The sequence below is a fragment of the Parasteatoda tepidariorum genome, chromosome 7 (assembly GCF_043381705.1).
Source record: "Parasteatoda tepidariorum isolate YZ-2023 chromosome 7, CAS_Ptep_4.0, whole genome shotgun sequence".
In the NCBI taxonomy this organism is placed as follows: Eukaryota; Metazoa; Arthropoda; class Arachnida; order Araneae; family Theridiidae; genus Parasteatoda; species Parasteatoda tepidariorum.
In genome coordinates this window covers 83,355,495-83,380,544 of record NC_092210.1, presented here as the reverse complement: position 1 = coordinate 83,380,544, position 25,050 = coordinate 83,355,495, and the positions used below count along the sequence as shown (strand labels likewise).

The 25,050-nt window shown below is 28.8% G+C and overlaps 1 protein-coding gene across 1 annotated transcript in view; it reads left to right on the top strand.

Moving 5' to 3' along the window:
- The first annotated feature begins 11,832 nt into the window (after window positions 1–11,832).
- The window catches only part of LOC139426117 (uncharacterized), a 15,063-nt gene continuing 1,845 nt past the window's right edge, over window positions 11,833–25,050 (top strand). Inside the window, exons 1-4 of the mRNA XM_071183832.1 lie at window positions 11,833–12,763; window positions 13,635–14,407; window positions 14,527–14,596; window positions 14,700–15,181. Of these exons, the coding sequence (XP_071039933.1) occupies window positions 11,833–12,763; window positions 13,635–14,407; window positions 14,527–14,596; window positions 14,700–15,181 (2,256 nt within the window). The remainder of the gene's footprint in view (window positions 12,764–13,634; window positions 14,408–14,526; window positions 14,597–14,699; window positions 15,182–25,050) is intronic.

Genomic DNA, 25,050 nt, shown 5'->3' with positions numbered 1-25,050 from the left:
GGTAACGATAAAACTCTAGCTTCTAGAAAGCTTGAGCACATTGTTTATTTTTCTTTTATTCGTTATTAGCTAATTTGCAGGATTTAAGCTGCAAACCGTTTTCTTCGCATTCAAATTAATTTGACATTGCTTTGAATTTTTAACAATAAATTGACATTTAATTTTTAACGACAAATTGATAGAATTAATACATTCAATAACATGATGGTATATGAATCGCAATAATAATTAAAAATGAGTAAATAAAAAATAAAAAATTTCATTCTTTGAAGAAATTGCACTAAATATATTCAATTATAAAGCCCTTGAGATTATATTGCTTATCTAGTCTTGTAGTTTTGATAACCTAATATGATCAAACGTATTCCAAAGATTTCAAAATTATTATTAGTATTATTAATAGCATTGATCATGCTGGAGGAGTGACGCTAAAAGTTTGTGAATTTTTTCAAAGTTCTCTTTTGATTGGAAACTCAAATGTCCGAATTTTTTAAAAAAAATTATATATTGCTTTACAAAACAGCTGCAATTTTAGCTTTCACAACAGCTACCAAAACTTCAATTTCTATTTTCCATAGATTAGTGGCTTTTCCATGATCACACTGACTGAAATGTAGTCGATCTATGATTTATAAATCATTATTTATTAGTTTAGTAAAAATTATGCTCCCTATATACATTGCCAAAGCCACAATAGTCTAGCTAATCAATTATAAGTATCGCCTTTTAACCGTTAACATTCGGTCTTAGCGACAGAAGAGAAACGAAATCCTCTTCGATGTCATTTGTATTTGGGAAGCACCCTAAATTGTATCTCAATGAAAAGTTCAAACAATTTGTGGTGATAAAAAAGAAAACAAATATTCCGATTTCTGGATTAAATAATACTACAATTACTACTTGTAAAATCGAAAATGAAGTATTGTAATTAACGAACACTTATAACAGGGAAAAAGGCTCTATTTTATTTTACTTTATTTTATAACTGTCGTTGAACAGCAGATCCAACTTTATGGCCTTACATCTACCAATGTTCAACTCCGTTACCTTGTAATTTTGAACCCATTCCCGAAAACAAGGGAACTCCTGGATCGAGTATTGGAAGAAATATGCCTTCGTGGAGAACTTTTTGATGGAGCTAACCCGCATTTGCGTACATGGAGAGGAAGACCACGCAAACCTCCCACAGTTATCCGGACGGCAAGGGGACTCATGATACGTCTACCACTAAGGATATTTTACATCAGCACTGTGGTCGGTCCATCGCGGCTCGAAAAAATACTTCTGAAAATGCAGAAATATCAAACACTTATCGAAAAGTTAAAACATTAGTCTTGCTGTTGTAAATTTTTTGTTTCCAGCCCGGATCAGTATTAATATTGGTTAAAAATTATTTTCGGGATAATAAGTTCAAATGAAACTTATGTTTAAGATTATAGTCTGGTAAATCAGGAAACGGTGTACCAGACTACGTTATTGATAGTACAACTTTTGAATACAATTATTGATGAAATCGAATCTGTGTTTGACTTACGAGTAAAATAAAAGATGAAGAAACTTGAAGTAATAAAGAAACGGAATGTGAAGCCCACTCCTTGTGAACGCACAGTAGGAATTTAAATAGTCGTTACACTGTGGAAATACACTTACATCGCCATACAGTCGAAATTTCAGAATATTTATCCTGATTACTGTCACTATTTAATTCTATCTGAGTCTTGCGATTAAATATATCAGCAACTAAATTAAGAGTTTTTTTTTTAATTACTCAGCTGCAGCTTCTTCGGGTGCTTACCTGAGTTAACTTCAATTAAATGGTGAAATTCTATACAAGAAGCCTTATTTTCGATTATATTTCGATATAGAAAACGCGTGCACATTTTTACAGTGGATATACGAATGATGTATCGACAGATTTTTATTCAAACTTCTTAAAAAAAGGCTTTGGCGGAATGCCAAAAAAATAACCTTCCGGACACAATGAGCACAATTGTTAATTTAATCATCATTTTTAATTATATAAGTCAGTCAATCAGAGAGATTTGAGGGTATCTGTCATGAAATCACATGAAAATAGAATGGCTCGTATTTTTGCAAAAAAATAAGGAAAAATCATTGATAGATTAATAACATTTTTCATTTAGGAAATAAGAACAAAATTGTAGTAACTCTTTCGTTTTAATCAAGCATAATGGAAAATATCTTCGATAGAAAGACAAAGCAGAGAGAGGAAAGAATCCTCAAAGATATATCTCAATGGCATTTATTTTTTTTTTTCACTTCAATATCTTTAACAATTAAAGATTCCAATGCCGGTGTTTTCAAAGAATGAAAGTGAAATAAAATATATTCTCTAGTTAAATATATTCCCTATTTAAAAGTGGAAAGCTTAGATTTTAACAATATATCCCAAAAAATAAAATAATAACTTGCATTTAAATTAGAATTTATTAAGCTCGGAACCTATAAGATATGCCCTAATTATCACTGTATCGCAGCAGTTTTTCTCTCAAAACATGTTTTTTTTAATTATCTTCCACAATTTATTCGCATATATTAAGGAAAACAATAAGCTTTATACTTTGGAATCAATTTAGAAAATCATACATCCAGACTGCTGCTCGATTTAAATTGAGAAATTTTCTTTTTACATTATGTTACCTAATTAAACATCAGAAGAGGTCATGGAAAAATTAAATATTTATTTCAAAGAGCTGCAAATATCTTAATAAATTTTAAATGAAGTTTCATTCCGGTATCGAAACTTTAACAATCGAAAACTTCTTTTTGATATTGAAAACAGATGTTATGCAGTCAGAAAAAAATGCTTGATCAAAAAGTTTCAAATGTTTATCAATTTTTTTATTTATCTTTGTAAATAACACTAAATCTTTTTAAGCAATATTTAGTACTACGCAGAAATTTTTCGTACTCTTACGTTTAGATAGAAATATTTATAAAAATAATTAGCGCTGCAGAATCTGAAAATTATTCACCGTAGTTTTTCAGAGAAAAATCCATTTTCTAGCTGTTTTCCGGGACTTGTTAATTGACAAGAATTATTTTGTCAATTATTAAATTTGTTTTTCATTTTATGCACATTGCACCAATTAAAAAATCATTCCAATACTAATAATACTCCGCTGTGTTTTAAGCTTATTTCTCCCATATACATAATTATTACATTTTCTTTTTTCATATTTATTTATTCAATAAATTGGGTGTTAATATTCAATGTACATCCCAGTCAAATTATTCCAATACATTTCCTGCTTTTTCCAGTTATATGCATTATTTTTATTGTTTTCTTTCTTATAATTACATCATGAATATCTTTTTCTGTAATGGTAGCCATGATTTTCCTCTTATTATATTTTTATTCAAATTTTCGGATATAAAAAGGAAAATAAGTGAAAAGGAAAAAAGAAAGGGAATCATTCTTAATGATGATCTGATGACAATTCTTCAAATACTCACCCACACTACCTCAATGAAATTTTTTTTTTCGTCGTATGCCTGTTTAGGCAGTGGGGGTGCGATTGTTCCTGTTTTCTCAGTGGCGCCATCTATGGCCAGGAATTCGACTTCTGCCACGCCATTCAAACAACCACAACCCGTTTATAGGGCGGGTCACATTCACACACAAAGGAGAAAGGACATAGAACACACAGAGAGAGANATGAAAGGCTGAGTAAACCTTGCCCGGCCCGAGGATCGAACCCAGGATTATACATTATGCATATCTTATAATTACATTATGCATATCTTGTTCTGTAATGGCAGCCATGATTTTTCCCTTATTATATTTTTATTCAAATTTTCTGATATAAAGCCACACTGAAAAGAAAAAAAAGAACGGGAATCATTCTTAATTATGATCTGATGACAACGCTTGAAATGCTCACCCACACTACCACAATTAAATCGGAATGTATTTTAAGCATACTTTTTTAATAAACTAAAATTTTCAAATAACATAAATACGCAATAAAGCAATAAAAGTAAACAAAACATCATAATTTAAAAAATCTTGAAGGCGTAGTGGGAAAGTGTCGCAGGTTTTTAACATACAGTATAATACTTTTGACGTTCCTTTCGCAATGAAAACCTTTTATGAAATAAACTCAAATATTCAACCAAGAAAAATAGATAAAATTAAAGTTCTCATTTCAACTGAAAAACTCAATCTCAAACTTTCTCGGACACACATTTATCTAAGATACATGTTATTCAAATGGTTCTCTCGGGACGTTTCATTACTTTTCTTGAAAACTATGACACTTATCACTCAGCCCGAACTTTTGAAATGCGTAAAATCTTCTACATATACTTATAAGTATTTTCACGTCTTTTAGAGATATAATAATACATTTTCTCAAAATAACTTTCGTCGGAGTTTTCCTGTTAAATTACCTCATTCCAAAAACCCGAATCGAAGAATAGAACATGACAACCTAGAGAAACTTTTCTTCGAATATCATTAACCGTTACAAGCAGTCATCACGATTATTGGAGAAATGTCAAGAAGTGATAAAGAATTTATCACATCAAAGGAAAGGGACAAGAGGAAAATTTTGTGACAGCTGCTACTTTTGACATATATATGACGTGATATATTTTTGTATTATATCATAAATATATTTGATATTTGTGATTCATTTTTAAATTAGATTTTGAAAATGACAAAAATGTAGAAATTTTAACAAAAAAAGGCTCTGTATAGTCTTGTGAAATTTTCAAACTTTGAATAAATAATATTAACCATTGGGTAGTCGTGAGGATTTTTATACTTGAACGTCAGTAACAACAAGTACTTTTATTCATAATATATATAGAAATTGAATATTAAGAATGCCAAACTAAACAAAACAATATTAATTTTTACTTTTTATTCAGGTATTTGGCCCAAAAATCAAAACGTTACAGATCAATATTATAATTAAAACTTGTCAATCAAAATCACCATCTGAGTATTGTAAGATAAAGTTAATCAATTTAAATTACTGAAAATGTTTTTTCAATCCAAACCAATGTCTAAGCATTTTAATGATAAGCATTTTAATGAAAGCATTTTAATGATAAATAATAGCTTTTTTTCCATAGTAAAAATCCCTTTTAAATGCTTCAAGTTGCATTTGAAAAAATAATGGGACGCAAATGAAATCATTCACACACACACACATATATATACATATATATTTAAGTGAAAAATTTATACTGTACTAAATAGTTGTAATTTAAAAAATCGAATTGTTAATTTNATATATATATATGTATATAAATTGTCATCTTAAAAATACTTGTAAAATACAGTGTCATACGAGATATCTGGAGTTCAAAACTAATAATAAAAATAAAATTAAATCTTATAGTTTAAACTATTTGAAGAACAACTAAATTTTCCGATTTAAGAAAAAAGTTTTAAAGTGAAACCACCTTTAACATCAATCAATGTTCTACGACCGCAACGTATGGGGACGTATGCAAAGTAAAATCTGTAGTTGTGAATATTTTTAAGCTCTTTCATTGCTTCAGAATATACAAAATAAATTTCATAAGAATTCTAACCTTTCCTGCAAACCTATTTCATGTAATTTTATAACCGACATTGGACAACCGACCCAAATTTGTGTTTTACTCTATCAATATTCAACTCAGTAACCTTGAAATTTTGAATCCAACCAAAATTTAATCCTTGGACAACCGACCCAAATTAGCGTTTTACTCTATCAATATTCAACTCAGTAACCTTGAAATTTTGAATCCAACCAAAATTTAATCCTTAGGGATTGGTACAAACCAGCCTTCATGGAGTACTTTATGATGAAATTAACCTGCATTTGCGAAATATGGAGAGGAAAGGACAAAGGGATTTGAACCCATTATCCATCCACTATTCAGGATATATTTACGTAGGCACTATGGGGGATGCACGAAAAACTCGTGTGGACCATCCCAGGTTGAGGTTCAAATCTAGGGTGCACATTGGGAAGCGAACTCCCTATCCGGGTCATCTCGGCTTGTTCTAAGCATATAAATTAATTCAGCGTTACATCCGTTTTAGATAATATACTTAAAGTGTTCCCACTTCAGAAAATTCGTTCTCCCAAAAATTTTAAAAAATAATTCTTTCTCCTAAAGTTTTCTTTCAAAGAGTTCCCTCTTTTTAAAAGGTTAAGGACTACCTATTCTTCCTAAACTATAAATAACTCAATTCTCTTCGCAACATGCATTGCGGTATCTGTTAAAAAACAGCATAGACAATAACATATTTTATTAATGGAAAATAAATTAAATTGAAGTCTATAAGTATAATGGTAACTTAAATACAAAATATTAGAGTCATTGTTAGGGATATGAAGGATAAGCTTTTCCATTTGTCTGTGGAAAAATATTTTGATTTTGCAAGATGTTGCTATGAAAGGAATAAGAATTTTTTTTTCCTTATGAAGACTGCACTGCAATTTTCGATTCTGTGTGGTTATTCATCCATTTGTCATTAGGTTTATACTGAGGCTCATTATATTCTTCCCTTTTAGTATCACATTCCATTAAATACATTTCCCATTCCTTTTTTGTTTGGTTATAGCACCTATTTGCCATTAGATTAAATAATGTCTACATATATAGATTCTAAATTAATGCTTATTTGGATATTTGACTGTGTGTGTGTGTGTGTGAATTCATCGGTTAGTAATGCAATGGGACTTCTTTAAGAACTAGATGGGATCTTTGTTATTTTCCTTATCGTTGTCGTTCGTAAAAAAAGTAAATTTTTCTCTATAATGGGTGTAACAAGCAGTCATTAGTGAGATTTTATGTTCACATCATGGAACATTAATCTTTTATGTTTACCCACAGAGAAAAGAAAATCATTTTAACAAAAAAAACGGAGAAATTTCTCCGATTTTTGTCAAATATCTTGTAATGGTTTAAAATAAAAATTATAAATTTGTTTGTTAATATAATTTATTTATTCATTCGTAATTATTTGAACTAATATTAAAGTTTCAGTCTGTGTTGCAGTAAGGCTTCAAGTAATCTTTTGAAAAATTTAAAAAAAAATCATGTTTAAAACTTTGATATTAATAATTGATTATGAATTTATTATGAATTTTTATTAGTGGAATAAACAGATGGGGTACATCTAGTTAACCCTAATATTTGTAAATCACATCAAAAACGTTTAAAATAAAAAAAAGTATGTTTTGTTCTGTTCTGTTTTGTTTTGTTCTGTTTCGTTTCATTTTATTTTATTTTATTTTATTTCATTTTATTACCATTGTTAAGCAGCTGACTCAATTTTGAGCTCGTAAATAACAATGTTCAACTCCGTTGCCTTGTAATTTTGAACAAAAATACGGAAGACGAAGTAACTCCTGGATCAAGTATTGGAAAAATTTGTCTTCTTGGAGGACTTTTGATGGAACTAACCCAAATTAGCGTTACGTGGAGGAAAAGAAGCTGCGAAAACCTCACACTGTTAGCCGGACCACAAGAAGGTTCTAACCCATGATCCGCCTACCACTGATGATAGTTTACGTTACCACTGTAGACGATGCAAACCGAGTGCAGAATTCGTATCGACCAGCCATCTAAAAAAGTCAGAGTAACTGTTACTTATGCACTAAATGTTAATAAAAATAAAAGGACTTTTAATAAAATAAATGCTTAGCAATTCTAAGTTTCGGGAAGCAGAAAATGTCAGAAGAAAGATATTATTTTCTGCTACAAGTGTGAAATTTTTATAACAGTTATTTAAGCCTAGAGACAAAATTTAAGGTTAAGAAGATTTATTTACATTTATTGCACTAATATACACATGACATGTATTATTTACTAAATAAATTTTGCATACGCTAGGAATGTACTACAGAGTGAAAACAAAATGAGAAATATCGCGGTTTAAAGCACTAGTTGTGTCAGATATTCCAACCGCTTTGTCATGCATTAGTCTAATCATTTATTCTAATCCTGAAATCAATAAAATTCTCTTCCCTTTAGTAATATAGTGATAAACAATCCTTATGACTTGGGGTGAAATGTGAGACAACCTTAATAATATATGCTTTGATAAATTAAATTCTTAAATGAATGAAAAATATTTTACTTCTTAATTAATTTGCTACTAGTTCACAATTAGTTAACTACTGCAAATTTAAATTTTAATGGGCCAATACCACATTTTAAAAAATTATTTAAGTTACACAAAAAGGAATCACGGAGAATTTTAACTTATGATAACGAAGCAATATTTTTACTCGTCCATAAAAAATATATTCTAAAATTAAAAAAAAGCAACGTTTTTCTATATCAAGTCATTACTACAAAATTTCAATCACATATGTTAGAGTCAGGTTTAATCGGTATATTTATATTAAGGTTTAATATAATTTAGTTTACTTTCGTTTTATACAATTTAGTTACAATTAGGGGAAAAATCACACAAAAATATTTTATATATTTATACTTTATGTTTTTCTGCACACTCTGTTCTCTTTAAAAAATTATAAACTTGCAGTAATATAAAAGAGCTATAAAAGTTTACAAAAGGAAATCGCAAGGTTTTTACGTTAAAGTTTGAGTAGATCTCTCAAAAAGGTTTTATTGATTTCGTTGAAATTTTTTATAGGTACTTACACTATTCTGTTAGAAATTTTCTTTTTTGTACCGAAAATTCTGTTTTTTGTAATTATAGTATTTATTAGCACACATTTAGTAAAACACACAAAACTGAATAGTAAATTTTACCGTGAAAATGGTTTTTATATCATGCTCTAGGGCATTACTAAATTTCATCACATTCACCAAATTATAACAAAATCATTACCACTCTGATAAAATTTATTAGACTTTTCTTAATGCTACCCTAGAGACAGAAACACAGTAAATTTAAAACATTTCTGGTAATTTTATACATACTTTTTTCTGCAGAGTATATCCTAATAAATCAGAGGCATTCATTTTAGTCAAATCTAAATATTATGACGCTTTAAAAAATCATAATAATAAGAAAATAAGCTTTTCCACATTTTAGACTATAGATGTTTTGCGATTGTTAAGCTAAGAACTGGACAGTTTAGTTTTTGAAAGTAAAATTTAATTATTTTAGTAACTTACTGAGGCACCGAGATACATATTTTAAGAAATTGAAAAGTCGCCAGAGTTTAAAAGTTTTTACAGGAAAATAATAGGCTAGCTAATGTACCAAGACTCATATTTTAAGTACTCAAAAAGTCTTAAGAGTTTGAAAATTTTAACAACAAATTTATAAACTCGGTATGATTAACACTGGTTACAAAAACACTGTATTTACCGTTTACATATGTAAATGGGGATATTCCAGTATATACTTATTGGTGTTCAGATTAAAAACAGCCAATTTTTTTTAACATAGGTGTATACGTATGTTTGGTCATGATTGATAATTTATCATCTGAACAAAAAGAAGCATGGGACGCGCACAGTTTTAAATGTATCTCACTTTATACAAATTTGGTGATAGGCTTATTACATACAGATAATTATTTAAATAAAGGTGCACAAATAACTGCTTTCAATTTAAGCATTAAAATCAACTTTAGAAGCTTAATTTAAATTACTGGAGAAAAGTAGCAAATATACTTTACTTCAAGAACGAATCCCTCTTTTTTTGGTAAATAGGCTTTATCAAAAACTAATTACATAAACCACTAAATAGAATTTCCCCAAATTTTTAATTCTTAAGTTTGCATTATTCTTATTTGCAATTATTTTATTAATTTTCTTGCATTAATTTTGACCCTTCTAATTGGAGTATTCAAAAAAGAATTGAAAAAAAGGTGATGCGTCGACTAAAAAAATTAAAACATTTGGCATGCGATTAAGACTTTACAGTGAAATGCCTTTATTTATAAATTTAGTAAACATTTAAATGTTTAAAGCTGATAAAACAATTTTCTCAGCACGTTTCTTAGGATTTGATATGAGCACCCTTTGAGTACTTAAAATAAAATAAAACATCCTTTTCGTCCTCGTCATTTTCAAGGCAAATGCTAATTGTATTAGATTATACTAAATTTGATTTTTAAGGAAGTTTTCCTTTTCTATTGTCTTCTTTTATAAAAGCTTTTGAATGTTTTTTTAAATAAATTCGCAATATACAAATGATTCCCATAAGAAGATTATTTATTGTGCCTTTTTTCAAAAATAATCTTCTTTTAAAAAGTAAGAACTAATTCTAAATTTGCTGTTCTTTCTTTAGTATTATTACTTTCCTGTTTGCATTCAACCTTTATCTTTTTTGTAATTCAAAATGCTTTTTTAGACTGAAACATTTGGATACTATATATTGTTTTTGACAAATAGCTGAATTCGTCAAACAAAAGTAAATGAAACCTTTAAAATAAAAAGAAAAACTGCAAGTATGAGAAAAATGAAATTTTTTTATTCATCTTTAATATATATACGATATACTCATCTTTAATACACATATATATTAAAGATGAATGAAAAATTTACTTTGTCTCATAATTGCAGTTTTTTTTTCTTAGGATAAACATAAGTGTATTTACTCTCACTCTTTTAAGCCTGTATCGTTTTGTTTCTCCAATAGTTATTAAGATATAGAAATAGTTGTACTCATAAAAACTCTTAATCCGTAATAACTCAGAATTAACTATTTACCATGTTTATTTCTGTCTAAATATAGTAGTGACAGAAAACGATGTTCAAAAATATAATAAAGATTAGTAAAACCGTGTTTTACTAACTGCAATATTGTTTTTGAGTATGCACTTTTAATCTGACTTTTCCTTATTTTTGTTGCACTGACCATCTCCTTTATTCAGTGATTCTTCTTTTCTGCAGTATTTCTAGAATTAGCGAAACTAGGAATTTTCGTAAAACTTCAAAAATGAACACTTTTTTTATAGGGGTAAAAATGGCCCCTTTTATCTGTTTTAGGTATTTCCATAATTGTTTATTTTACTAATTACCTGAAAGACAAGAAGAATTTTTTATAGTGTACTTAGAAACAATTTAGGAAAAGTAAAAATATGTAAACTTACAATTAAAATGTCATAAATGTGTCCGCGGTTTAATTTCAAAATCCTCTGTCTCTCTTATTCCATAGAGGTTATGAATATGCTGTTTTAAATTTAATTTTACACTGTTCTGTGCAATCTTAATCAATCAATGGATAAACTTTAAGCACTTTAAAAACTCTAAACAAATGTAGTAATGCTGCCCAAAGAATACTTGCTATATGATTTATTTTGGAAAATCGCATACATTTTGAATAGTTGTGAATGGAATATTTTCCTTACTCATTCGTAAATTGAATATATCGTATGAAGATTTTGTGTTACATGGTAGGCATAAAAAATTTATTCTTCTTATTTATGGCTATGGCTTGTAAAAATCACTGATAAAACGATTAATTGTATGGAACAGAATCATCAATTGTGAATTGCTTTAAGTTGTATACGAAATTGCATACAATCAAGATATATGTATTTTAATTTATTCTTATAATGAAATAAAAACTATGAAACAGACTAAAAAAAATTTATTTATGAGAACATTTAAAATCCGGAATTTAAAAATGTTCAATATCTCAGAAATATAGCGCCAACTTGGCATCTTTGTCTCAGCATCCTCGCCACCGTTTGTTGTAAACCCAATCAGTTGAAAATTAGTTGTTGCTATTATAGCATGAGCGTGCTCGTAGCACCAATAATAATAAAATCTTTAATACAGTCCAATCGCTATTTTGTTCTATTGTTAACAAACGAACCAGCATAGAAATCCAATCAATTAGTATCGAACATCAGTGATCCTTAATAACCGGAGATGGAAAAAGAAAAACTTAATAGATCGAAGCGTGCCGTCAAAGGTACCATAACGGAATTAGAAACTTACATTGATCAAACGAAGGAACATAATCCAACTGAATTAGAAGTCAAGCTTAAGCGCGTTGAACAATTATATCAAAAAGTTGATGAATTGAAGGATCAATATTATGGTCTAAAAGATACAAGTGACTTGGAGATAACTGAAATAGAAACTGATTTAGAAGGAACAGTAGACAGACTCGAAGCTTTGGAGGTAAGAATTAAAGATATTCTTAACTCTTTGATAATTAAACCTTCAATAATTAATTGTGAAAATGAAATATCTCAGGCTGATTCGAAAACAAAACTAGAAATTAAACTACCTGAGATACCACTACCGGTATTTCACGGTAAATTTGATGAATGGCCTAATTTTAAATCACAATTTGATAACATTATAACTAAAAACAATGATTTAAACGATTCTCAAAAATTGCATTATTTGAAAGCGTCATTGCTGGGCGCCGCTAAACGTCTCGAAACTCTTGACGATTCCTTTGAATCACTTTTAAAAGCATTAGAAAATAGATTTGAAAATAAACGTCTCCTCACTGAGACTTACATAAATCAAATTTTGGAAATAGAAAAACTTGCAAATGAATCAGCTGGAGATATTAGAAACATTGTAGTTATTTTAAAGAAAAATATCAGAGCTTTGAAGCTTCTAAATTTTGATCGTAATAATTTATCTGACATACTTCTGCTTAACATCATTTTGAAAAAGGTAGATCGAGAAACTAGAAAACAATATAAAGAAACAATCGCATCAAATGAAATACCAGAACTGGATAAGTTTTTAGAATTTTTAGAAAAAAGAAGCCAGATTCTTGATAGTATTAGTCGAACAGCTTCTTCTTCAATTTATAAACATAAGCTAGCTGTTAATAAGAGTAAATCTTTTCTGAATTCGAATAATAATCCCAACTCTTGTGTAATCTGTAAATTACCACACACGATTTATAAGTGCAACACTTTTCAAAATATGAAGGTTTCTGATAGATTAAATGAAATAAAACGTTTAAATTTGTGTATTAATTGCCTAAAGAATAATCACAAAGTAAAAGACTGTAAATCGAATAATTCCTGCTTTGTTTGTAAGAAACGCCATAATACATTACTGCATAGTTATGAGATTTCTTCCCCGCCTCCTACCTCCTCAGTTTCCACTATACCAGGCGCCGATCAAACAACTGTCTCGCAAGCGCATGATTCATGCCCACAAGAACATTCGAACACTTTTTCAAATTATTTAGTATCAAAAAAGAAACAAAATATACTCTTGCCTACAGTAGTTGTTTATATTAGAAATGAATTGGGAGACTATTATCCACGCAGAGCGATTTTAGATTCCGCTTCTCATCTTTCTTTCTGTAAACAAAAATTAGCTAATAACCTAATGTTGAAAAAGGATAAAAAATAAATGCTTCTGTCTCTGGATTGAGCGATATTTCGATAAATATCAAACAAAAGGTAACCACTGTAATTAAAAACAATAGTGGGAGTTTTTCAACATCTTTAGAATTTTTAACTGTTCCTTCGATTACAAATTTGACGATAATTAGTCCAGTTGAAATATCTAATATAAAGATTCCATCGGACATTAATTTGGCTGATCCAGAGTTTAACACACAAACTCTGTAGAATTAATTATAGGTTGTAGAATTAATTAAAAAGTAGAATTAACTATAGGTTGCGAGCTCTTTTTTGAAATTTTAAAGCCTAATCAGATTTGATCGGCATGTAGTAATTGGTTGTTTCAAGAAACTGTTTTTGGTTACATTGTCGTGGGGAGCTCCGATAATAGTACAAATAGAGCATATTGTGGATTAACGCTTAGTTCAGATATAAATTCGGAAAGCCTTGATAAACAGCTACAAGCATTTTGGAATATAGAAACTGTTGAGGAGCCCTTTGTTGAACATAGTGTCGAATTTGAGCTTTGCGAAACTCAATATAAAAATACTCATTATCGAAATCATGAAGGGCGTTACATAGTACAGTTGCCTTTGAAAGAGGATCCCGCTTCGCTCGGTGATTCTAAAGCCGTTGCCGAAATGCGTTTAAATCAGTTATGGAAAAAACTTTCGAAAGATGAGGAGTTGCAATCACTTTATAAATCATTCTTAATGGAATATGCTGACTTGCAGCATATGCAATTAGTTGTAAAACCTCTTGATAAAACCGCTTCATATTTTTTACCTCATCATGGTGTACTTCGCCCAGATAGTAAAACCACTAAGTTGAGGGTGGTATTTAACGCTTCCTCCAAAACGATATCGGGTCTTTCTTTAAATGATATTTTGTCAGGTAGTTCAGACTTTCAAGAATTTCAATTACTACAAGAACAGTTAGTAGACCTGTTTAAAAAGGCGGGTATGAGCTTACACAAGTGGTGCACTAACACTTCAAAAATTCCAAATTCCATACCATTAGAAGACCAAGCCTATGATTTCTTTAGTGAGCCACCAAATACTATTAAATACCTTGGGGTTATCTGGAACCCAAATTTAGATTATTTTACTTTCAAGGTAGATGTAAATATTCATGACTCATACACCAAACGAAAGGTCTATCCACCATCTCATGCTTGTTCGACCCTCTTGGATTTCTTGGCATCGATTTAACAATCGATGCTTTTCTTGCTACTTTAAAGCATTTTGTGGCTAGGCGTGGCAGATGTGCTACAATATCATCTGATAATGCAAAAAACTTTGTTGGTGCTAGTAGGGAATTGCAGAGATTTCAGAATTTAAATAGATTTTCAGACGAAAAACTAGCATCCTATTTGGCATCTGAAGTGATAGTTTGGAATTTTATTCCTCCCAGAGCTTCAATTTTCGGGGGCCTCTGGGAGGCAGGGGTCAAATCCTTTTAAGTTTTATTTAAAACGTGCTACAGGAAATCTAAAATTAACATTTGAGGAATTCCTTACAATAACAACACAAGTCGAAGGAATCTTAAATTCTCGGCCATTGACACCTTTGTCAGATGATATTGATGACCTGGATGTTCTAACACCAGGGCATTTTTTGGTTGGAAGGTCTATAACTGCCATAGCTGAACCAAGATTGTTGGATAAATCGGAAACCCGACTTTCTCGATGGCAAAGGTTGACAAAAATTGTTCATTACATTTGGTCTAAATGGTCTCGCGACTATTTGAACAATTTGCTACAAAGAACAAAATGGAAAGTAGAGAAAACCAACTTAAATTTAAATGCGATGGTTTTAATAAAGGAGGATAATCTTCCTGTAAATCAGTGGAGCTTGGGACGAATTTTAAAACTATTTCCTGGAACGGATGGAAAGGTTAGAGTAGCAGAGATTAAAACAAGCAAGGGGATTGTTAAACGTAGCATTAGTAAATTGAGTATTTTGCCACTGGACAATTAAAAAAGTTAACAATTAAACAATTAAAAAATTTTCTCATTATGTGTACCTACAGCATTTATTCAATCTTTGTAAATTTTATATTGGAATGTGTTTATGTACTATTGTTATGCTAATTTGTATGTTTATTGAATATAATTCAACGGCGGGTGGATGTTCAATATCTCAGAAATATAGCGCCAACTTGGCATCTTTGTCTCAGCATCCTCGCCACCGTTTGTTGTAACCCCAATCAGTTGAAAATTAGTTGTTGCTATTATAGCATGAGCGTGCTCGTAGCAACAATAATAATAAAATCTTTAATACAGTCCAATCGCTATTTTATTCTATTGTTAACAAACGAACCAGCATAGAAATCAAATCAATTAGTATCGAACAAAAAACATTAATTATCATTGTATCTTAAAACTTTGTTAGAAGTAAATTATTTACTACAAATTTAGCAGTTAATTCAAAATTATTTTCTTGTAATTTAAAATTGTTAAAACTTTTAAAAACTTTTGCTGAGTTAGAATCTTTGGTGAAGTTGCCTAAATAGTCCTTTTTTATTTAAAGAAACATTGCTGTTCATATCTGAAAACTATTATAGTTGATAACCATTACGCTATGACCTATTGTAAACGAACTTCCAAAATTTTCACTTGAGAGAAATAGTTCTCCCACCGAATGCATTTGCTACTATTATTTCAAACAGATTATATTATGTTATTAGGATTTGAATACTGTGAAAAAATATTCTTAGGTTTCAAATTGTAGTACAATGAACTATCATGACATGATTAACTGTGAAAGCAATTAACTAAAACGCACGTCATTTAAACTCTTCGCGAACAATATAGTTGATTAGTAGTGCATACGTTAATGGGTCCACAAATAATTTATATTCACAATAACTAGGCAATTTTGAATGTTCTGGGGCATAATTGTTAAAGTGGCCTACTGTTATTCGAAATTGCCTCTCAGGTTTCGACTACATTGTAACGATATTGTACTTATTATCATAAGTTATCTATCCATTTTGTGAGAAGCTAAATTTCATAAAATGTTCTATGTATGATTTGAACACGATGTAGTATTAATAATTATTGGTGTTTGAGAAAAAGGTAAATGCCTTCAATTTAAATTAAGGCTTCACCTCTAAATTGTGATAAATATATTATGGTTGTTTTAAGACATATTTATCACATTTTTGAGTTACAATAACGCTTGACTCTTAGCGTTAGCATCCGGAAAGCAATTAGATGAAAACGGTATTGTAACGGCTTATTTTAACACTTTAGAGGTTTAAAAATTTAAAAAAGTTTTTTTTTCAGTTTATTTTTAAAACATTATCTAAAGATATTATGGCAATACAAGTTAAATGCAAATAGAAAAGTAAATATCCGACATTTTTTAAATACTTTCTATTTTAATGAGAACTATCGTTAGCAACAGATTAGATCAAGCAATATTCGAATAAAAGACAAGACAAAGTCATATCAGCAGGATGTAGCTAATTATTATGTTTGGAATCGTATTAAAATACTAACGATTAATTTTATGAATTAAATAATCCAAACGTTTTTTTAAATATTTTTCTCAAATTATATAGTAAATTAAAAATTGTTATTCAAATTACTAAATAGTTTTTTCAAACGATAATAAAAATGAATCCCCCAAAAAAAATCTTTTTAATTTATTGCAACGTCATTTTTAAAAAAAACGTCAATTAAGATTCAAATATATACTATATTGTTAGGAGAAATTTGAATACTGTGATATATTACGTCTATGGGAATTTATAATCCGCAGTTGAGTATAAATATTTCCATAAACATTACGTTCCATTGTCTGAAACCTAATTTACTTGGAGATAAGTTACACGGAAAAAAGATGTATACATTGAATCGATCTTTTGGTGTCAAGAATTTAAATGTCTAAAATATAATTTTTAATTAAATTTATGTACGAAGGGAAAATATTAACATGCGTAATCACATTCATGGTAGAAAATTGATTTAAATGAAAACATACATTTAAGTTTCAAAGTTGATAAGTAAATCACACTAAAAGCTAAATTTAAATATTATTCATAAATGTATTTGTTTATAAAAAAGAATATTTTAATAATAATTAGTTGTAAATAGTAACATTAAACTCATGAAGTTTTGAAATGTTTATGTAAATCAAAGAGATTTGTTTTCACAAATATAGCAAAACAAAAATAAAAAAAATGAAATTCCTTTTACTTGAGTAGCATAAATCGTATTTTTCTTCTTACCAGAATCTACGCAGTGGGACTCATTTTTATATAATAGAGACAACTTTGAAAATATTTCGACGTTTCCACAAATAAACAAATTTAAAATAGTTGAAAGAACCTTAGATAATATGGAGAAAAGAAGCACGATTCGAGATAAAAATTCCATTTCATTTTGAATCGAAAATGTTGAAAAAAGAAATTTTAGTCTTGAGAATACGAATGGAAATAATATTTATTTTACCGATTTCCCTATTGTATTTTGCGAAATAATGCAGATGGGATGCTAGTCTTATAGAATTGGTAATTCCCATGAGTCATATTTATTATAATTATTCAGCCTAAATAACTGCTTCATGTAGCGTAGTAATTGGATACATTTATATGAAACGCTTTTGTTTTCAAAGCAAGTAAACAAAATAATTTCAAATGAAGAAGTTCAATACATAATACATGTAAAGCTTTTCTTTTCATAAATAAACTAAATATGAAATCTCATTAAGGATCAACGTTTTTTCTTTGGTTTCATATTTATCTTCAATTTATTCCGTTTAGAATGACATTTTTTCAATTGATAATATTATATTAACTGAAATATAATAAATAAATAACAATAAAATTTTTTATTAATATTTACTTATTATATTTATTTTTAACTAGTTTGAACATTACATAGTAATTTAAATTTTTGACAGCCTTTCCCCCATATTGGAATTTTACTATTAACACACTAGCGGCTTAGCAAAAGGGCAAAATTGGGAAAATCTTTCCCTCCTGTATACTATTTCTGCATTGTTTAAATTTAATTTTTTATTTTTTGTTTAATTTTAAACAATGTCACGCATTGTTTTAAATTACTTGTATGATAAAAAATCTGTAAGTTTTATTTGAACCATACATTGTAAAAAATTTCCGAAACTAATTTTGACTTGACAAAAATGTTTCTAAAAATCTCAGAGAACTTCATTTAATATCATGTTTCTCATCAATTGAGAAACATTTCTTTTATTTTCAAAAGTGGGAAACTGAATCGCATTGACACCGATTCAGTTTCAGAGTGTAACGCCTACAATTATTAAATTCCAATTCACTAGTATATAAGACATGCTAACTCGATACTATCAGGATAGATGACGGTTGACATTGTCAGTAGATTGCTTGAACAACCACAGTCGTATATTCCAGTTAGAGATAGGAAGCTTTATATCTTGGCCACCGCAATGATCATCATGACATTCTCTTAAAAGTATCTTAAGACATAGCGAAATACGCGAACGGGGAAATTAAATAAGCTATTGAATAAGCTTTTCGAGCCATTTTTTCCGAAATGCAACAATTTGAACCATTGAAACTGAAAACTAATATGTCATGCTGAGTCATTGCATTGGCCACTAAATAAAGCTTCTCCCTGGCTACTTTTTTTATTTTTATAACCGTCATAACAACCGACTTAATATTTGAGTTTACGATTATTAGTGATCAACTCTGTAGTCTGGTAATTTTGAACCCAATCCAGAAGACAAGGGAACGCTTGGACCAAGTATTGAGAGAAGTTTGCCTTCGTGGAGGAATTTTTAATGGATCCACATTTGCGTTACATGAAAAGAAAACCAATGAAAACCTCCCACGGATAGCCAGACGGCAAGGGAACTCTAACCCATGCTCCGCCCAACACTGAGGATATATTTGAGTAACACTGTGGTCGGTGCAACCCGGGTCTGGAATTCGTTTCGACCAGTCATTGCTGGGATTCCAACACGATTCACCTCATAGGGAAGCGAGGGCTCTGTCCCCTAATATCCCTGTGTATTATCTTCTTCCTGTGTATTATCTTCTGTCTCCCTGTGTATTATCTTCTTCCTGGACTGAAGTTTACAAGTCTTGTCATTGGACTATTCTAATTCTAACAGGAGGATCTTGGTTCGATTCATGCACGCAGCCAACGAACATCTCTCTCACAAATTTTTTCCTCTACATCAGTTGCAATTGGCCCAAAAATGAGTATATATGTTTCAACTTTTAATGCATGGCGATTTTAAATTCGACTAAATTTGTTTTTGAGTTGTCTCGATATATTTTAAGAAAATCTTTTTAACAGTGTACGCAAAAATGTTATAAATTATGAGCTCAGAGACGCAACGGCTCAGGGGATAGAGCGCCAGGGGATAGAGCTTCCAATGAGGCGAACCGGGATCGAATCCCAGTCGATACGAATTCCGCATCCGGATTGCACCGACCGCAGTGCTGACGTGAAATATCCTCAGTGGTAGATGTATCATGGGTCCCCTTGCCGTCAAGCTAACCGTGGGAGGTTCTCGTGGGCTTCCTCTCCTTGTAACGCAAATGATTGTTAGTTTCATCAAAAAGTCCTCCAAGAAGGCTAAGTCTCTCCCAATACTCGATACTCGGATATATTAAGGTACAGGAATTTTCACCGTGAGATTTAGGCGTAATTAAACTGAAAATAGCTTAAAAATGAGTAAATAATGTCTCATTTTTTGAGACTACATTAGCTTTCACTTAAATAGAAGTAAATCAAATGAGCATGTGATGTTTCAGTTTTTAAGATTATTCAAAGTCGCGAAGGACTATGCATTATTTTATTTTTAAACATGTCATTATACCCTATGATGAGTACATTGTGTTTTCAAATTCGAATATAGTTATTTCGAAGCAATTTTGAGTGTAAAACTCTTTCAAAATAGACACAATTTCATTAAATGTTTAGAAACTCTTTTTTTGTGTGTAACATAAAAGAAAAGTATATTCCATGAGTGTTCATGCTAAAATTTTGAAGAAAATCTTCTGAAATCACTTTTATCTGTCTTCAAAGTGAAAGTTTCTGATTAAAAATTAAAAATGTTAGTTCAGTAAAACATTATTTTCAATATCCAACAGAAATGCAAAAAATGTTTAAGACTACAAACATATATTTTTATTCTGAACATTTTGTTGTACATCCTGAACTGTAAGTTTCAGTAACTAACACAGATTTGATAAAACAAACTAATGTTTTCTCTGTAGGGAACAATATTCTTTTCAATTATTTTTCGCAAGTATAAAGAAAAACGTTTCTCATAAAGTTTAATCAGATTTATCATTTCATTTTATGAAATTTCTTTTTACTCTTGCAAATGTAATCTTAATCTTGAGCCATTTTTTAAGCAAACAAACTTATTAAAGTGAAAACTTTTATTGAATATTTTTTATTTTTATGTTTCAAACATGAAATCTTAAATGAGACGAAAAATATAATAAGTGATATTTTTCAGAAAGTTTATCGTGAGCTCCGCTTTCTTACAATGAATCATTTTTAAATAAAGAAGCAAAACAAAGGCAATTATAATTTTTCAATATATTTCTATGGTTTCTTTTGCCTTTTTTTATTCTTTAAAGAAACATATTGAATCTTTTCAAATAAGCTATTAAAGACTAGCAAGAGGAAAAATGCAATTTTTGCATAGGAAACTGGAAATTATCTGTATTTTTATTACAGTGTTTTTAAGTAAAACACTTAGACGATCGAAATGTAAAAGGTATTTCACTAAATATGTCATTGTTTAAAAAATTTAACAATGTGGCTTTAGAATTTAAAATTCTTATTTATTAAATATGTTTTGAAAATTGTAAATACTCCATTCAATTATTAATATTATTATTAATTTACCATTATTAACTTATTATGGATATTATTAATTTACCATTTGTTTACATTAGAATAAGTTGATTTTGATTTACTGTTTTTCTTTTATATTTCTTCCTACTTTCATATAAACTGAGAGGGTTAACTGTTAGAGGGATAAGCAATTCAATTTATAAATTTAAAACTTTGTTTTTTTGCTTCTTTTTTTACTTTTTCTTCAATACATTTTTAAGTAGATAATTCGTAGGCCTAGGGGCAATATAGGGATATGCCACATTTTTTTTATAAGATGATACATTTAATCCAAATAGCGAAATCAAAACTACAATTCTTATTGCTTATTCTTTCCTGATTGGTTTGAAACTGTTGTTTATATATATAATGGAAAAAATGTTTATTTGTAAGTTTTATAAATAGTATAAATGTATTAAAAATAAAATCCTTTCTACATATTAAATAATTAACCACGTTTATACATTTTATCTCTTATTATGTTTTACCCAAATATATATTGTTATTACTTACTTTTTAAGCCTTACATGACTATACATTACATGTACTAAGGTTTAAACAACATGTTGAATTATATACATAACCTTTCTTTTATTATATCAAAATTTCCGTGTTTTCATGGTGGTTAAATCATTGAGCTGGTATTGTGAAGAAACGGGTTCCATTTCCATTGCTGGCTTAATATCCATATGGTTTCAGATTAAAATGCCTTAGCCTGTCTAGGAACTCAATGCAACCAACGCGCAATGCGGACCATACTTAACTTTTTTTTTGTTTAAAAATCAAGAAATATTGGCCTCTGTGTCTGATTAATCTACTTTTGTATAGGTACTTTACATTTTTATAAAAAAAAATTATTCTTACTATTACATATGAATAAAAGTCGTATTCTATTATACAAGTGTTATTTGGAACAAATCCGTTTAAAAATATTGTAAAATTAAATTATGTCATATTCTTTGAACCTCCAAAATACGCAATGATTCAAAATTCTAAATCATAATCATAATAAATATGCTTTGATTCTAGTTAAAATTATCTATCATCATAATCTTATATTGTAAGTTCAAGGCTTGTAATGTTAAAATATAGTTTTTTAAATGCATATTTGTTATATTTAAATGCAAAATTTAGGTTTTTTTATTATTAAAATACACATTAATTTTTAAGTTCATTTTTTTCTCTTAAATGTTTACAGAGCAAAGAAGCGTCAATAACATTTATATGCTATCATTTCGTTTATGGATTTGTACTTATAATTTGTTTTTCTACTGTAAAAGCTTGATTTGCTAAAGTTTATGGGGAAAAAAGATAATTTGGCTCTTATTTAAACTAAATTTCAATTCAAATCAATTTTCAACATGCAACATTAAAAAATTTGGTAAATATGTAAAAAAATTTCTTTAATTCTTAAAACTAAAATATAAAACTATTTTTCACATCTTTGTTAGTCAATATAAGAGCGGAAAGAGTTTATAAACTATTATTTTTAAACTATTATTATTTTTAATGAACCTCAGTATGATAGTTATTGTTTTTAAATTTGCGCTTGCTGTGTTAAGTAATTTTTATCAAAAAAATAAGAATGTTTTCTTCAAATAATATTTAATTATAGTTAGTTTGGATNTAATTACTTTTTAGCCTTACATGACTATACATGACATGTACTAAGGTTTTAACAACATGTTTAATTATATACATAACCTTTCTTTTATTATATCAAAATTTCCGTGTTTTCAAGGTGGTTAAAGCACGGAGCTGGTATTGTGAAGAAACAGGTTCTATTTCCATTGCTGACCTAATATCCATATGGTTTCAGATTAATATGCTATAGCCTATCTAGGAACTCAATGCAACCAACGCGCAATGCGGACCATATAACTGACTTAGCTTTTTTATGTTTAAAAATCGAGAACTATTAGCCTCTGTGTCTAACTAATCTACTTTTGTATAGGTACTTTACATTTTTATAAAAAAAAGTTATTCTTACTATTACATATGAATAAAAGTCGTATTCTATTATATAAGCGGTATTTCGAACAAATCTGTTTAAAAATATTGTAAAATTAATTTATGTCATATTCATTGATACGCAATGATTCAAAATTCTAAATCATAATCATAATAAACATGCTTTGATTCTAGTAAAAATTATCTATCATCATCATCATATATTGTAAGTTCAAGGCTTGTAATGTTTAAACATAGTGTTTTAAATGCATATTTGTTATATTTAAATGTAAAATTTATGCTTTTTTATTATTAAAATGTCCATTAATTTTTAAGTTCAATTTTTTTCCCTTAAATGTTTATAGAGCAAAGAGGCGTCAATAACATTTATGTACTATCTTTTCGTTTACGGATTTGGACTTATAATCTGTTTTTCAACTGTAAAAGCTTGATTTGCTAAAGTTTATGGGGAAAAAAGAAAAGTTGGCTCTTATTTAAACTAAATTTCAATTCAAATCAATTTTCAACATGCAGCATTAAGAAAATTAGTAAATAAGTATAAAATGTTACTTAATCCTTAAAACTGAGATATTAAACTATTATTCACATCTTTGTTAGTCAATATAAGGGCGGAAAGAGTTTATAAACTATTATTATTTTTAATGAACCTCAGTATGATAGTTATTGTTTTTAAATTTGCGCTTGCTGTGTTAAGTAATTTTTATCAAAAAAATAAGAATGTTTTCTTCAAATAATATTTAATTATAGTTTGTTTTGATCGAAAACTCGAAGCAATGTACTTCTTTTATACTGCAGTTAAATATAAGATTAGTTTTGGTTTTGTAATATTTTTAAATGTCGCTAAAGATGAAAGGAGATTGGAAAAAAAATAACACACTTAAAAAAATTATAAAACCATCTAATAAGACATTGGCAAATATACCCAGTTCCCCAAAAAAAGCTTAAAGACTTTAGAAGTGTAAAAAGGGCATTCTTATTAGTCAGTTTTTTTTTCAAAGAGAAAAAGAAAGATTTACTAGCGTATTACCTACTTATTCTTTGATATTTAATTTTAAACGTTATTTTTTCTTTTAAGAGTCAATTAAAAATCCCAAAGTAGCAATCACGCTTTTTTAGTTTACTCCTCAGCGACGAAAACGTTGCTCCGATTTCCTCAAGGAATTTTAAGAAAAGTAACTTTTGACCTTTTTTATGAGGAACATATTTCTGGAACATAAATTTTTACTCAGTATAATAAACATATAATATTTAGAAAAATAGTCTCTTTCTTTAGTATACAAATAAAATGTAATATTCGTTATAATAAATAATTTAATTTATACATGCGATTATTAAAGTTCTGTATTTTTTGACTTTTATTGAAAAATGTGTTCATGATCATTAGATGGATTATTTTCTTGGAATTACTATTCCGCACTTCTACTTAATCAAATTGATTTTGTATTAAACGTATGTAATCAATGAATTTTGTTTTGCATATTAAAACTATAATATATAGCGTGTAACTCAATAAAAAAGTATATGATATATTCAACAATAATTGAACTTAAATTTTAAGTTCCTGAGATTTTTAAAACTTCAAAAATAAACTTAGAAGATTATTTTGAAGTTTTAGAGGTGTTTAGGTCATGCGATTTCTCATGCTTATCAATCCAAGTTAAAAATTACAGATGTTTGACATTTAATAAATTAAGAGAGAAACAAATATATTTGAATTCTCAATGCTAGAAAACATAGCATTTTAATGCTAGAAAACATAGCATTTTGATGCTAGAAAACGTAGCAGTAGTTATATAGAATTATTGTATAAAATCTCACAAATCCAGATTCTGAATTTATCTATATAAATTGATAATTCTGTTTCATGATTTTAGATAACTTTCAAAGTATTCAAAAGAATTTAACAAGAATTTTGAAGCAATT